This window comes from Patagioenas fasciata, chromosome 5, assembly GCF_037038585.1.
Source record: "Patagioenas fasciata isolate bPatFas1 chromosome 5, bPatFas1.hap1, whole genome shotgun sequence".
Lineage (NCBI taxonomy): Eukaryota > Metazoa > Chordata > Aves > Columbiformes > Columbidae > Patagioenas > Patagioenas fasciata.
This window is the reverse complement of record NC_092524.1, coordinates 37,474,737-37,489,925: the sequence shown is the minus strand read 5'-3', so window position 1 is coordinate 37,489,925 and position 15,189 is coordinate 37,474,737. Positions and strand designations below refer to the sequence as shown.

The 15,189-nt window shown below is 35.0% G+C and overlaps 1 protein-coding gene across 1 annotated transcript in view; it reads left to right on the top strand.

Moving 5' to 3' along the window:
- Positions 1-15,189, top strand: part of SPRED1 (sprouty related EVH1 domain containing 1) — a 60,487-nt gene that overhangs the window by 40,422 nt on the left and 4,876 nt on the right. The window contains exons 3-5 of the mRNA XM_065839469.2: positions 3,415-3,583; positions 4,879-4,928; positions 13,237-13,395. Of these exons, the coding sequence (XP_065695541.1) occupies positions 3,415-3,583; positions 4,879-4,928; positions 13,237-13,395 (378 nt within the window). The remainder of the gene's footprint in view (positions 1-3,414; positions 3,584-4,878; positions 4,929-13,236; positions 13,396-15,189) is intronic.

Sequence of the window (15,189 nt, the reverse complement as noted above, 5' to 3'; positions counted from 1 at the left end):
TTGAAAGTACAGCTAGAAACCTGTAAAATAGCATCCAGTATCTAGAAATGTTCAGTTATGGGGTTTGTTATCAAAATAGAAATTAATATAAAATGCAATAACAGTTTTTTCATATTTTTTCCAAAACAAGCCCTAGATTATGATGTCAATATCTTAAATATTCATTTTATTTTTGTTTAAAAATATTTTATTTTTAAGTGTTGAAATCTGAAATTTCTGACTTTAGAGATTCATCTTGTCTACACAAACCAAATACTTTCTGATATCTTTAAAGAATGTAGCTCATAGAGGTGAGAAAAGAAACGCGTCGCAAACAAGTGTTTTTATGAGTAGCCATGAACTCATTAGTGTTGCACTTAATGACATCTGGATATTAAAATATTTTTTTAATTAAATAGTAGTAAGTAGATATACAACACTATGTACGCTCTGAGAAATTACATCTTGATCATGTAGATCTGGGCTCTTCTGTCTGGAGTCTGAGAACTCTGCAGCATTTTCCATTATGTGCCAAGGTAGCTGCTTTATACTGGTGTGGAAGTTTTATATTAACTCTCCAAACGAGGAAAACATTCAGAATGGTAACCCATGTTTGTTTTTAAAAAGGCAATTTTTTTAAGCCATAGTCACTTAATTTATAATTTTGCAGGTTTTTTTGTGTTTATCACTGGAGATGTTGGGGAAAGTCTACCAAAGAATATTTGGGAAGGCAGATTTTTGGCAACCATGTGGGAGAGTTATGATCTCATCCTCACAGATGATGTGTAGAGTTCCGAATCTTAGCAAGTGCAGTCAAAAATACTCGGAGTTTTGGATATTTTAAGACAAAAAAAAAAAAAAAAATCTGTATTGCTGAAAGCTTGGTTTCAGTTTCCAGACATTGGAGGTGCACATATTGGGAGACTTCTTCCCCAGTCCCAATGAGAGTTTACATGCTTCACCACAAAGAAGCCTTACACATTATGTTTAACAGGGAAAAAAGTATGTTGTTGCTGCAAAGTATAGGAGTGTTTTGGGGAGGGGAAAAAAAAAAAACTTTATAGATGGTTGGTATGTTTTTTGTTTGGTTTGGAGTTTTAGTATTTCTGGATGCCACAAAACCTATTGAAGGCTGGATGTTTGTAGATTTGTGTACCAGTGCTAAGTCTGACCTACAGTTTTTGAGTTTTCTCTCTCATGGGCAGGCATAAAGTCTTGCCTGTGTGGATTCTTATGTCTTATTTTGATGCAACCAGTTTGTTCCCTTTCAATGCCCTCAACCACATACATCTCTACTGTGTTTACTGGACTGTTCCCATACAGCTTTAGATGTGAAAATTCAATGTTGTCGTGTCGAATTGCTTGTTTCCTTAAGTCAAGCTGAACACAGTTACAGCATTGGATAGGATGTTTACTTGTTTAGTTAATGATTGCTTGTCATCTAAAATGTTATGAGGGGGTGGGGGGCAGGTAGTAGTGGTGTTGCTTTTTGGGTCAGGAGGAGCTGGTTTGGGCGTTTTCTGGGTTGTTTGGGTTTGTTGGTTTTTTTTGTTTTTTTTTTTTAAATCATAGCTTCTACTCAGTAAAGTTTTATTCTAGCATTTTATCTCCAGTGTTACTATCTTGTAAAAGTACTTGTCATTCCGGGTATGAATTTTCAGTATAAAGTAATCTGGATTAACTCCTTTGGGAGCAGAAGTTCATTGAGATGCTGTAAAATCGGTCTTGCAGTACTTCTTGTTGATATTTTGGGTGAAACTGCACACGTAATATAGTGTGAAAATAGTTGGTGTTTACTATAGTAGAAATCCCCAAAAGTACTCACAGACCTAGAAAATGCAGTGATGTGAGAAATCTTCATTTTTAACTCCTCTTTTTTGGAGGAAGCAAGTTTAAAATGATGAAAAGGAACAAAGACACCATAGAACTGCAGAAAGATACCTCTTTGTTTGTTTTCTTCAGTGCCTTTTCCTGCACATCTACAGCAAACAGATTCCTTCCTATGATTTCTAGTAGGCAGCTGTACCTACCTACTGTTGACTATTTAGGGAATTTAGAGCACAGTTACAGAAAGTATTCTAATGCTGAAAGAGTTGATATGTGCAGAAAGAATGTCATCCTTCTGGATACAGAGCTAAAAGGCAGTAAAATTCGAGAGGAGATGATTAGTGGTGGGGTGTAAGGTAGGGGGAATAAATAATGAAGAGCAGGAGAAAAAGGCCTATTTGTCTATGTAATAAATTATACAAAGAAAGGAGAGGAAGAATACAAAGGATATATAAGAATAATCTTAAGTACAGGCAGAACATTTTTTAAAGTTTGAAATTTCTTTCTCAGTTATGTTTATGATTAACCTCATTTTTCCACATGCTCTAAGAAATTCTATGTTTTTCTCTCAAAGAGCTGCACATGTAAAAAAATTAGAAAAGAAAATTCTGAAAATACATTAATGTTCAAATAATAGGATATTAAAATTCTTCATTCACCTTTCAGTGTAGGTTTTCAGAATCTAGTAATGACACAAAGATATAGGTTGCCTTGCTGTACATTTTATTATACCTAGTGCTAGAGGAGCAGATCGCTGCCAGTCCCTCTGTATTTTCGTGTTCACCTTGGACTTTTTTCATCAAGAAACATTCAATGTCACAATGTTATAGAAATAATTTTTGCAGGTAAATTAAATATGCAATTACATTTTAAAAAACAGCCAGTTTACACTGAGGAAGTGATGTGAAGACTGCAACTTTGCTTCATAACTGAATGTGTATATAGACATGTAATGGTTTTGCAGCCAAATAATTCAGTTCATTACTCCTAATTACTGTTTTCAATATAGTTGAACATGAGCCATAAATATATATGTGTCTAGGTATAGACAGTAATACATACAAAAATATTTTAGTTTTTATAAATTTTAGTTTTTAAAACACTTCTCCTGTATTATTTTCTCTCATCTAGTAGTGTTTCTGGGGCAAAACTGATATGGCCTGAAAGCAGCATCAAGTTAGTCGAGTGCTCAAAACTTTTACAGAATAAGTATACAAATAAAATTCCCAGTGATACAATAATACTTGATGTTAGCATAATAATGGGGTTTTTTGAGTTGTGGCCAATTTGATTTGCTGAATTTCTAGCAAGCCTGTACTGACTGAAGTGCTTGCTTCAGGTATGAGCTGCTTTTGGGACTTGGAATATTCTCTGGGTTTACAAATAGTGTCCTTAACCCATACCATCTGTCAGCAACTGTTGGTGAATAATTTGACCATGATGGAAACAAAGTTAAAGTAACATCCTTGTAAGAGGAAGACATTTAAACAAAGGGTTTTATCTGCTTTTATGATGTAGGTTTTCAGGTAATTCACAAAGACTACATTTTGTTCTCAGATGTGTTATATTAGTCAGTGATATCTTTTCCTCCTGTCTCCTTTCTGGAAGGTGGTCTTGGAATGCACATTAAAGAAGGACCTCGTTTACAACAAAGTTACTCCTACTTTTTACCACTGGAAGATTGATGACAAAAAGTTTGGCCTCACATTTCAAAGTCCTGCTGATGCAAGAGCGTTTGACAGAGGTATTCGGAGAGCAGTAGAGGATATTTCTCAAGGTACTTACTTCAGGTGAAGGGGAGATGGGATGTTGAGTGTTTAGTAAACGAGATAAGTCAAAGCACTTTGCATAACAGCATTTAAGGATGTGGATTGATCTGTGTCATATTTAGATTTTACCAGTTTTTAAATAGTACTTCTGACATTTCTGAAGTGCCATTCATCCAAGTGTCTTAAATTGTTTCACAAACACTAATAAGGTAATTCCCTGCAACATCCATACATAATGAAGCATTGCCTCTGTTTTTTTAAGAGATGAGGAAATGGAGGAAGCCAGAATGTTGTAGCGTCTGTCTTGGATCTTCTCAGAAGCTTGTTACAGCTTCTGTGTTCTTAGAGGGTATGCTATGAAGGTCAATGATTTGAAGACGCGTTGAGTTCTCTTTTTATCTGCACAAAATTTCAGTTAATAGTTTTATTTCTTTGCTAATAGCTGACACAGTATTTCTGAGGACAGGTTTATATGGGACAGTAGAAGAATTTGCTCTAGTAGGAAGTGACTAACTGGTTCCAGAGGTTCACTGACCTCATGGATATCAGTGAGCAAACCGAAGATCAGCAAGCCTCAATTCTCAGATAAAAATATGATAACTGTATTGCTGGATGAAGGGAGGGAGGGAAGAGAACAAGTGTCTGTTGAATGGAAAGAGCATTTCTTCCAGACTTGTAAAAAGTAATTCAAAGGGAAAAATTTAAACAAAATATCCTGTGCTGTGATGTGCTGTAAATTTAGGGATTTAATGTGCAAAGGGAGAAACATGTTTCATGTTTTTTTCACTTTTTGACATACTAGAATGACTTCTTCTGGATTGTGCTGGTACCATCCATATCCCTGCAAGAGAAGTAATTAGAGAACATACAACTCCTTTTCTCTCTTAGAGTCTCACAGTTCCAATTTCTGTTGATTTATAGCAAAATATAGTACAGCGTGCATTCGTGCCAACCAAATGTCTCTGCCTTTAATTTTCAAAATGCTACATTAAGAAGAATTTACTCCCTTGCTGCTGACTTCTGATGACACTTTGAAAATGCTTTTACAAGAAAGATGTAAACCAGATAAAGGAGTGTGGCTAAGAGTACTCAGTATATAAAATACACAATGTAGAAATGAATGGTACTTATTAAAATCAACATAAAATACAGTGACTCACTGGTTAAAAAAAAGTAAAGCATATTTATATCATCATAGCTGGATCCTGAAGGATGGTGTGGACTACTGGAAGCAGTAAACTGAATAAAATAAAATAAAATAACCTTGTCCGTTGCTTTGTTTTGTTTTTTACTTTTTCTATAGGTTATCCACCCTCCCCAAATGATGTTGAAGTGGCAGATGACTGCTTTCAAGTGAGTATATACATTTTTAAATTAATTGTGCAGTTATTTTTTTTGAAGAAATTAATTGAATAATTTTTGTTTTCATTAGTGACAATAAGCAAAATAAGAGCAATAGCGAAATTCAATTTAATGAATTAAGTTCCAGAACAGTTATCTAGAAGATTTACAGTATTGTCTGTCCTAAACTAAGCAATCAATATTTAGTCAATATTTGATTAACCATCCTGAGTTTTGAGTTTACAGTGACTATTCTGGTTTATGTGTCCTCTTTGAACTAATGGGAACATGAAAGATTCTTCTGGGGAATAAAAAATCGAGGGGTCAGGAATCCTCTTTTACATGCACATCCTATTTGTTTCCCTAGATTTTACTCTGCAGTGACAGACACTTCTAACATTGTAACATTAGAGTTGAAAATATGCTGAAGTGATGGTTAAAAGAATCTAGTCCGATCAAGGGTGGAAGTTCACATAATTTTTAAAAACATATTGAAGATGAAGCAGTCACTTGTCATTTACATTTTTATTGATCATTATTTATATCTTTCAATTTTTATAGTTTATAGTGGCATGAGAGGTAAAAACTTACCTCCTATTCTGCCTCAGATTTATAATACTTTACACAAATACCTTATCAAGTAACAGTGATGCGTAGCCCTGCCTGATAATATCCAAGAATCCATGTACAGTACATGAATCCATGTACATGCTAGTATAAACAAGTATTATGGATGCATATATACAGTAAATAGCTGTAATATAACTGAGTAAAACTCAACTTGTGTCTATGTGTGCTTCTCATCTCTTAGTGGTAGTGATAGTTGTAGTGTAGAACCTCTACAACGTAAAATCAAGAAAATAAGGGGCCTACTTTAAAGGTATGGGTAAGAACGAAAATCTGATAGGAGCCTGAGAGTCAAGTACTTAGAAAGGACGCTGCAATGCAGTGAAAATGCAGAAGACTCTCCTGATTTTCTTTCAGTTTTATAATAGAAGAAATGTATGTCTTTCTATAAGAACTGGCTATGCAACCACCTGTTCTTTATTTGCAGCGCTTCATTTTAAGGCACTTTAAAGTAAAATGCTGTAAATATTAGATACCTTGCATTTGAAATAGGAATGAGATTTTGACAGGATGGAGGAAATGTGTGCCAAAGTTAATGCAATCCTTAATCAGCTTTTAAAAGCCTTGTTTAAAAACACTTTGTTGCAAGGATTAATAATTGAGCATTTTCTGCAGGCCTAATGAGGTTAAAGGAAACTAATTACCTCTTGATTATGCTGCCTAGTTATCACATTTCTATATAAGGATGCCAAAATCGAAGCAAATATCTGTGATCCTTTATATTTACAAATTTTCTTATTGGGAAAGTGAAGAAATGTGTATTTACATCATCTGTTCTATATCGATGTAAATATAGATCTGTTAGTAGATATGTAAATAGATTATGTCAATTTACTTTATATTATACGTATTATTAAAAACCAGATATATATTTTAAGAAATACTCTGTATATAACTTGCAGGTACAAACAATCCAGTTTGGTGCAAACTGCTGGTAAAATTATCTGTTGCATTCCAGGCAGGAAATCATATTTCTTGACTTTGCCACAATACACATTGCTTAATTGTGGATTCATGCTGTGGATAGATAGCAAGAATTACCTGTTTTCTAGAGGCAAAAAAGCCAGCCAGTCTCTCTCACTGTATCTCTGCATACCAAAGTAACATAAATGATACCAGAATTACCTGTTGATAACAATACCAGAGGGGGGGGGATAAATGCAAGTAAGGCTGAACCCCCCCTAGTTTATCTATGCTTCATCTAAATAAGGTTTATATATCAGTAACTAATCCATAATTTGTCAGTGTAGAAAGGCTGTGGCATTTTAGTTTCTGGCACCAGCTGAAATCATCAAAAGTATCTTGGAAACAGCAAATAGTCTCCATTCTCCTCCAAATGATTAATTCCTTCCCCTTTCTAAGGCTGATACTGTTGTAAGTGAAACTTGATACCCCAGTATTTTTTTAACTTGAAAGACTGGTAAGACCATTTTGTTTAATGTATTATGAATTTGAAGAGTTGTTGAGTTGTCCCCCTTCTTTGTTTAAATGGCCTAATGATTGGGGTTTTTTCCCTGTTTATTCTTTAAGCTGTTTTTAGAATATATCTGTGCAAGAACATTTTAGAGTGTGGATAGACTGTTAAAGAACAGGTTAACACTTGGATATGAGAGCGATTGGATATTTTTTGTTTCATCGGAACAATCTTCCGGAATTGTAATCTGTAACCTTTAAGGAAAGAAGTACAACAGATCAAGCAGTGGAGCTCCTCCATTTAATTAAAAATATCAAGTGGTCATGAATGGTTTCTAAAATAGCAGAAGAGCAAAAAGACGAACGGTTTCTTTCACAATTACTTTTCATTTAATATGTGTTATACGCTTTTATATGTTTTATTTTTGTCTATACACTGTAGTAACTATCACATATGTTGGTATTCTTCGGGTTTGTATCTTTCATGTTTAGTTAGTATGGTAGGTAAAGTCCCCAGGATGTCATAAAAGTAGGTTTGAAAATACTAAGATTACCAGGTCCCTGTCAGTTGCATCCTCTGCCATCAAGGTGTTTTGCCTGTGCTGTTGTAGTCATCTTACACAGCAGAAATCCTATATTTGGTGCGTATTTGAAGTGTGAATATAGTGTGTGCTCTGTACATAAATTTAATTAATAGTGGGGCTTTTTTTTAATGAAGATGATTACTGATGAAGAAAGCAAAACATGCTTCATAAGTTATTTTACTGGTTGGTTATATTCAGTTCTACAGACAGCAAACAAAATGATCCAAATAAGAACAAAACATTTAACATTTTGCTCTAGTCATTTTCACGGCTGTTAAACCTCTTGCCTCCTTGTAATAACTATGACTGCAATATATAGATGTAGCAAGTAGAAACAAGGGTTGTCCAAAATTTAACTGTGCAACTCTTAAATGCAAATCCAACAACGGAACTCTTATCTTGTGCTTTCTATGCTAGCATTTTCCTCACTGTATTGTATCTTGCTTAACTGGATTTTTATGGGGTTTTCACATTCTTTAACTGAAGTCTTCCAGAGAAAGCATCCTTTTTACTGCAGATCAAATATATCATTTTAAGAAAACGAAGCTTTATTATAGCTTCCTTAGATGCTATGTTATTCACAAATAATGTTAACATCTTAGTATTAAAAAAAATGCCATCGTTTAAGGGTGTTCATACTTGCTTGTTAAGGTTGCTTAAATGATGACAATTACTATTAGTTGTTTAATGAACATATTACATGCAAATGGCTTATATAATTAAATAAGCCTTAGTCTTACTAGGTCAGTTTCAGATAGAAATACTCAACTGAGTTAATGCAGAGCTATATGATTTCCTGTGTTGTTTGTAAATGGATCCTGGCAATGTATATACACTTATATGGAAATATACACTGGGGATTTTTTTTTCGTTGGATATTTGGATTTTTTGCTGTAAAACCAGGCATTTTAAATGCAGTAGACAAGCAGCTTCTTAAAGTCCATTTGCTTGTTTGTTCAAAGATTGGCTCAGATTGTTTTCCTCTACTGAGTATAAACTTGCTCCAAAAGTCATCTAGCTTAACTAAAAAAAAAAAAAAGTAAAAAACTGTGGTGGTTTGGGTTTGTTTTGTTTTGTTTTGTTTTTTTCTTAGAAGTAAATCTAACTGAATGAAATCTGGAGCTCATGCATTTAGAAGTATTTTTATGTGGGTTTTGGATGCTGAAACGTGTAAGTCCTGCTTTTGAGAACTAAAAAAATAGAGCAATTGAGTCTTAATTTCTTTCAGGTTTTGTTGCTTTAGCCATACTGATGCTATTTGTAGGCTACCAACATATTTGAAGAGTTTTGAAGTAATCAAAAGTGGAGCATTTATGCTTTTGAGTTTCTTACTACTGGCAGAAGAAAACTGAAGGCTCATAAATTGTAAGGAAGAAAAAAAAAAGAAAGAAAAAAACAAACACACCACACTTGCCTTGTTCTTTTAGAAATAGGTACATTGGGATTTTTGTTAGTATGAAGGAGAAAAGACCTGCAACTTACACACATCTTCAGTGGTTTTGGTGCAGGCAAGGAGGGCATAAATGGTTCACGTGCCTCTTTGTAAGTACACTAAAGTGACCTCTTTGTAAATGTGCTATTTGGTGACCATTCCATTTATTTTGTCTATAACAAAAGGTTTGCAGAAGTTTTGTTTCACAAGAATAAGTTGACGACATGATTTGTAAGGAAATGTGAAATAATTTACTCTTGACAGTGTATTGTTTTGTGGAAAAGAAAATACTACATGTTAAAACACTAAAGCTTAGCAGTATATAGTGCACATAATCAATTGGATAGATGTAGTTGCTAAAAGTAATGCTAATTTATATTATCAATTTAAAATAAATCTAATAATATACAATGCTAAAATTATTTGAGTTTATTAAGCCTTTTTGTGTAGTAGTAGTAGTATTCAAAAGAGGAGGATTTTTGTGGGTTTTTTTCTCACCAGTATCTGTAACAGCCTGTTTACATCTTCATCTCTTCTTTCCTCAGAGTTATGGTTGGTGTTTTAATTTATTAGTTCCTTCCTTGGGATGCCTAAAAACCTCTAGTACGTTTTATGTATTCAGGTAGAACGGCCCTGGAAGAAAGAGGCATGTCAAATGCCTTATTTTTTACTTCAAAATGTAAAAACCGTTCAGAGTAATCTAGGTAATATTTCATTCCATGTAAGAAATACATACCTGATTATAACAGAGCTTCTTTGCCAAATATGAAAATAGTTGTTCCATCAGACTTAGAAATAGCTAAAGCAGAAGGAAGCTATTCAAATGTTTTTGAAACCTGTATCACTTATTCACAATTAAAAAACTAAGGAAAAAACATGTAAGCTCTTCTTATGTTGGTTAGCATCAAACAACAGCTTTTCAGGCCTCATGGGAAGTAAATACAAGAACTGAGATGCAACAGAAATGTGGTCTCTCATCCATCCTTCTGTGTAATCATTAAACTTACTTAGAGCAGAACATTTTTAACAATGTTTGCAGAACAATGTTGAATTCTCTCCCAGACTTAACTCTGGCAAACTGGGAGAAGTAAGGAGAGAAAACTTGAAGAATAAGAGAAGCTCAGTCTGGTTTTCATTTTCTCTACAGCTGTCATCTGGCTTTGAATTCTGCTGGAGAGCTACAGCTGGAGTAATTTTATTGCTTTACCCAGCATCCTTTTGCCTGCGCACACACAAATGTTTTAGTAGTCTTGGAAAAAAATTCAGAGTATCTCTTAGCAACCATAGGACAGTAATTATTATACCAGCAGCTGGGAGCAAACCAGATTTCCGTTGTGCATTAAAAACTGGCGTAGGTTACTTTACAGATGATACTGAATAACCTATGCCAGTACTGTACTTTGCAGGCTGTGGTTAAAGGATATTGAATGTGGGCGGTGTAATTGCTTTGGACAGTAGGAAAGGGGGATGTGTGCATCTGTGTTTGTGTAACATTCTGTATATTTAATATACCAAGCTTAGTTCTTGCAGAAAACTTTAGATGTTTGCTTTTTACTTAAATGCATTTTCAAGACAATAGCATTTTTGTTTCTAGGGCCTCTCCATTCAGGTTGTCAGTGCTTCCATTATAAACCTGGGTTTTCAACTGTTTATGACCTTGTCATAAAACATCACATTGGAGCAGGAAGTGTCTGTCAGATAAAGCCTTTTGATAATAATAAAGGTGGTTTGGCTGTATCTAAACTGTCGGTTTAATTAAAAATATAGAGTTCAGGATATTCATCTGGCATTTTTGTAGTTCTGCATAGTGAAGATTTATAGGCTAAATAAAATCATAACTGATGGGATTGCTTTTCCTTTTTCTTAAATACCAGAAGTTAGGCTGTGTCTGCTTACCTGGAGTGCCTAGGTTGGTATGCTGAGCATTGTGCTTTCCGAACAGCTGTCTCATGAGTTCTTGCCTTCCAAAGGTCGGATTCCTTTCTCTGTCTCCTGCCACCCCCAAATTTGTCCTTAAAGTCAATTAGCTTGAGTTGTGGTGTCTGTGTTGGAATTTTATAAAAGTGTTCCTTTATAATTGCTCTGTGTAGGGCACAAGGGCTTGCTTTAAGATTAAGGTTTGTAATTCATACATCAATATCTGGCACTGCTAGTTAGCACCGTGACAGATGATCAGTGCCTGTATCATTTATTAGATGGAGCCCTTCTTGACTGCCAAGGGAAGTGTGTGTGTGTCTGTCTGTCTGTCTGACCGTGTGTCCTTTTTGCTCTATAGTCTAGGTAGTTCATTTCCGAAGGGAAAAGGTGTGAATCACCTGCAGGGACAGGAAATAATGCAGGCTGTTGCAGATCTCACCCAAAGATAAAGACTGGCACGTGGGTAGGATGTGCTTTTTCCCCGGGAAGGTCGGAGCAGTAGTTTTTGCAGCTCTCATCCTTCTCCCTAGACCACTCAGATTGATAATAGCTGGGGGGTTAAGGGCTTACGTAGTGCTTATCACTGTGGTTTCTGTAAAATGGCTTCTGTTAAGCACGTTCTAAGCTTAAATAGTTTTTGCTTGTAAGCATTTATAGCATTGCTCAAACCAAAACCAGTAGTAGGTATTTCTTCCTCATTCTGAATGCAGCTCTCCTGTGGTTTGAACAAGTGTTTTGGAAGCTTTTTATGTCATTGGGCAATGAACCTGCAGGAGCACCTCCTGCTAGGAAGGTGTTTGATATTGCACTAATATTTGACGCTTTTTGCTCTTAAAATAAGTACAGATCCACGAAATCTGACTATTGCCAGTCATTTCCGCATTCCTTTTATACTCCTTTCCCAACAGTGACCAGAAAATTTGATTTTGACAACAGGTCAATTTCTTAGTGGTGTGTTCATGCTCAAGGATCTGCAAAATGTACTTCTTTCTGTAGTTTTGCCTGTCTTCAAAATTTTTCAGTGGAACTTTAACCTGATTGAGCTATTGTCTTTCATGACATATATGCTCTTTAGTATTAATTAAAGCTGATAATTAATTACTTACTAACCTGAGTGCTTCTGAACAATATATAAATTCTTTGTGATTGTTGACTTTCTTTCTCCTAAAGATCAGCTACAAAACAGCTACATCTACTTTATCTAGATGTCTTAGAACTTGATACATCAGGCTTTTATGCATGTAAGGTGCAAACATAATCTCAGAATAAATTCCTTAAGTATTTTGATAAAGGAAAACTAATGATTCAGTGTTAGTACTGAACCTGCCAAAACTTCAGGTTTGCCTCTGCCTCAGTAGTTTTCTGTGGTATTTTTATTGTTTTCCCCTTGATGTTTTCTTGATATTTACAAATCCTTGTAATAGGGCTGAAGTATTCTCATTGCTGGAAGTTGGATGGTGTCAGAATTTTCTCAGTACTATCAGATGATGACAACCAGTTAACTTTACAATGCCTCTCAATACAAACGAAACATTGTACAGTACATTTTTGTCAGTCCAGTGCAATTTGTATCAATATGCTGTTCTATATCCTAAGTGTATCCCAGTCAGTTCAGCTTAAAGAATGAGAAGCTTGGTTTTTTCTACTATTTTCAGAAATCAGATAATCTCCCAAGCCAATATTGCACCCAAACATACTTCCTCTTCCTTATTCTGAGTGGCACACGTCCTGCAGATATCTCATTATATGTTGCCACCTGATCTCATTTCTGTATCAAATTGCCAGATATAAACTTAGTTTCAAAAAGACAATCAGTTTTTTAATCCACACTGACTGTAAGTAGATATTTTAATTGAGCCAGTATACATTAAAAATTACTCTCTGTTCCTTTCTAGCTGATCTTGCTTTTAATTTGTTAAAAGGTCTGACTAGCTTTTGCCTTATTAGTCTCACAAATTGTTTCTTCTAATTGCATATTTGTAAACACTGACAGCCTCGTGGGTAGTTAGAGTAAGCATAATCTCAGAGACTGGGCTAATCTCTCCTTCTTTAAAGAATTTCCTCAGTCTGATTTGGCAACTGAGTTACAAAGGCATTTATCTCTAATGCCCAAATTGCGTGTGCTCTGCAGAGAAGGAACTCGTATTTTCCAAGACTACCTCATAGTAAAGAAAATACTTGCCTACTTTTAAGTATTTGAAAAATGCTTATTTAAAAATACATGTGTTTATAGATTCCTCTAACATGTTATCTAGAATATTAATGTATTTATGTATGAACTTGGTGGTTTTAGTGTGTTTTTTGTATAAATGCAAAATTATTTCAAGGGAGTTTTTCTGTATTTTAGGCTACTCAAGAAAATACATCAGGTTCATTAATGAAAGATCAACTTTTTCAACATGAAACTGTAGTAACCAGTGAACCTTACAACAGTGCAAATTTAAGGCCTTCCGCGTTGGAGGATTTCAGCACCAGGAGAGCCTGTTTTTCCAGCCAGCCTAACCAGGTAAGACTACCAACAGAAGCAGCAGTTCTTACTTTGCTTGCTACCTTAATGGCACAGTATGTACTTTCTGACAAGAAAGCACTTTCATTCTGAATCCCAGGATGTAGTATAGTTCTCTCAGCTCCTTGAAATGATCAATATAAGCTTTGCAGCTGAAATATTACAGCATTATCATGGCAGAGGTAAAGCTTTGTGAAGGTATTTATCTATGCTTGTAGTGCAGCAGACTACATGAATAAATCTTTCACTTTCTTTGAAGTCAGATTTTTGTAGTACAGACTGCTGTATCTGCAACATTGAAAAGCTGTTTAAATTTTTTCAGAAAACATCAATTGGCCATGAGCTCAATCTCAGTTACATGTATACTAATATTGTTTTTACTTGAAATATTAAAAAGTATATTTTAAATGGATATCTTGGATGCATTACAGTGGGGCACTTTTGGTAAATATTTTTAGTGAAACTTTGTTTATGCTTTCTAACTGCCTATGTAAACTGAAATATTCTATCTTGGTACAGAAAGGAAAACAGTATATTAGTTATGCGTGAAAAATATCAAGTTATTGGTAAACAGATTCCTTAAACAGAGCGAGAAAAAAACCCACAAGACTAACACAAGGAAGGCTGATATACAGACGTTTTTTAAGAGAGGTCATGTTCCTGCAACAGTAGATTGGAAAGGCAATGTTGCACATTTTGCTTTTCTCTCAGCCTTCAAGACCTGACAGTTTTTGTAGACCGTAGAATAATAGTGAGTTGGATAGAATGAATTTGAGGGTCTTATGCCTAGAAGCAAACACATGGGAAGCTTTTTAGAAAAAGCTTAATAACAGAAGCAGGATGCAAGTTCAAGTAGTTGTGAACACTTCATCAGAGGATATTTCTGCTCCTTGAAATACAGCTTTTTAATACCCTCAGTCATTCTTAGAAGGAAAGGTAGGATTGTATTAGAAGTCTTTTATCAGCTGTTTTAGTAGAGCTTTATTAGGCACAAGAAGTAAACAGTGTTACCTGGAGAACTAACTGAAGAGTTTGAAATTATGAGCTTGCAATTTTTAATCACTGATCTGCTCCAATTATTGCTTTGTATAAGCCACCTCATATTTTTTTGCTGTTCAAGAGATGCATATTATTCCTTCTTCCCATTTACTTGCAAAGAGAATTTAAAAATTTCTTAGAATAGAATGGATGGGTGATGAGATTATTGCAGTTTACAACTGCACACTTTACAGTTACAGTAACCAGTGATGGTATGTGTTCTTAGTCTTCACTGAGTTGTAACAAAAAGTGCAGTAGCCTAAAATACCCATCTGTTTTAAGAGCACATACAGAATTGGATAATTGGATAATTCAAGCTGTGTTATACTGGGTACTGCCTGTCTGATAGAAATTACTTAAGAATTTGTTTGAACTAATGGTGTTAGAGGGAATGTTCTTGTAGACTGAAGTTACAGGAGATTCCATGGAAATTTAAGTAGATATTCTTTACAATATTTTTCTCGTATTGTAGCACCACCTGCATCCGACACTCCATGCTTTTTGCATGGTCCTGTGGTGCACACATTTAGAACATAGGCAAGTCAACAGAATCTCACATTCAGTAACTGCACACACTGCACTGTCTCTGCTGAATTCCACGCATGTGACCATGTGGCACAGCAGGCCTGGAGGTAAATACCCATTTTGTTTCAATTTTGTATAAGTAATTTTGAACGCTCTTACTGTGCTCATAAGTTGAATAGCTCAAGAAATACAAACTCAAACTAAGGAAGTGATTCATGACCATCCAGATCT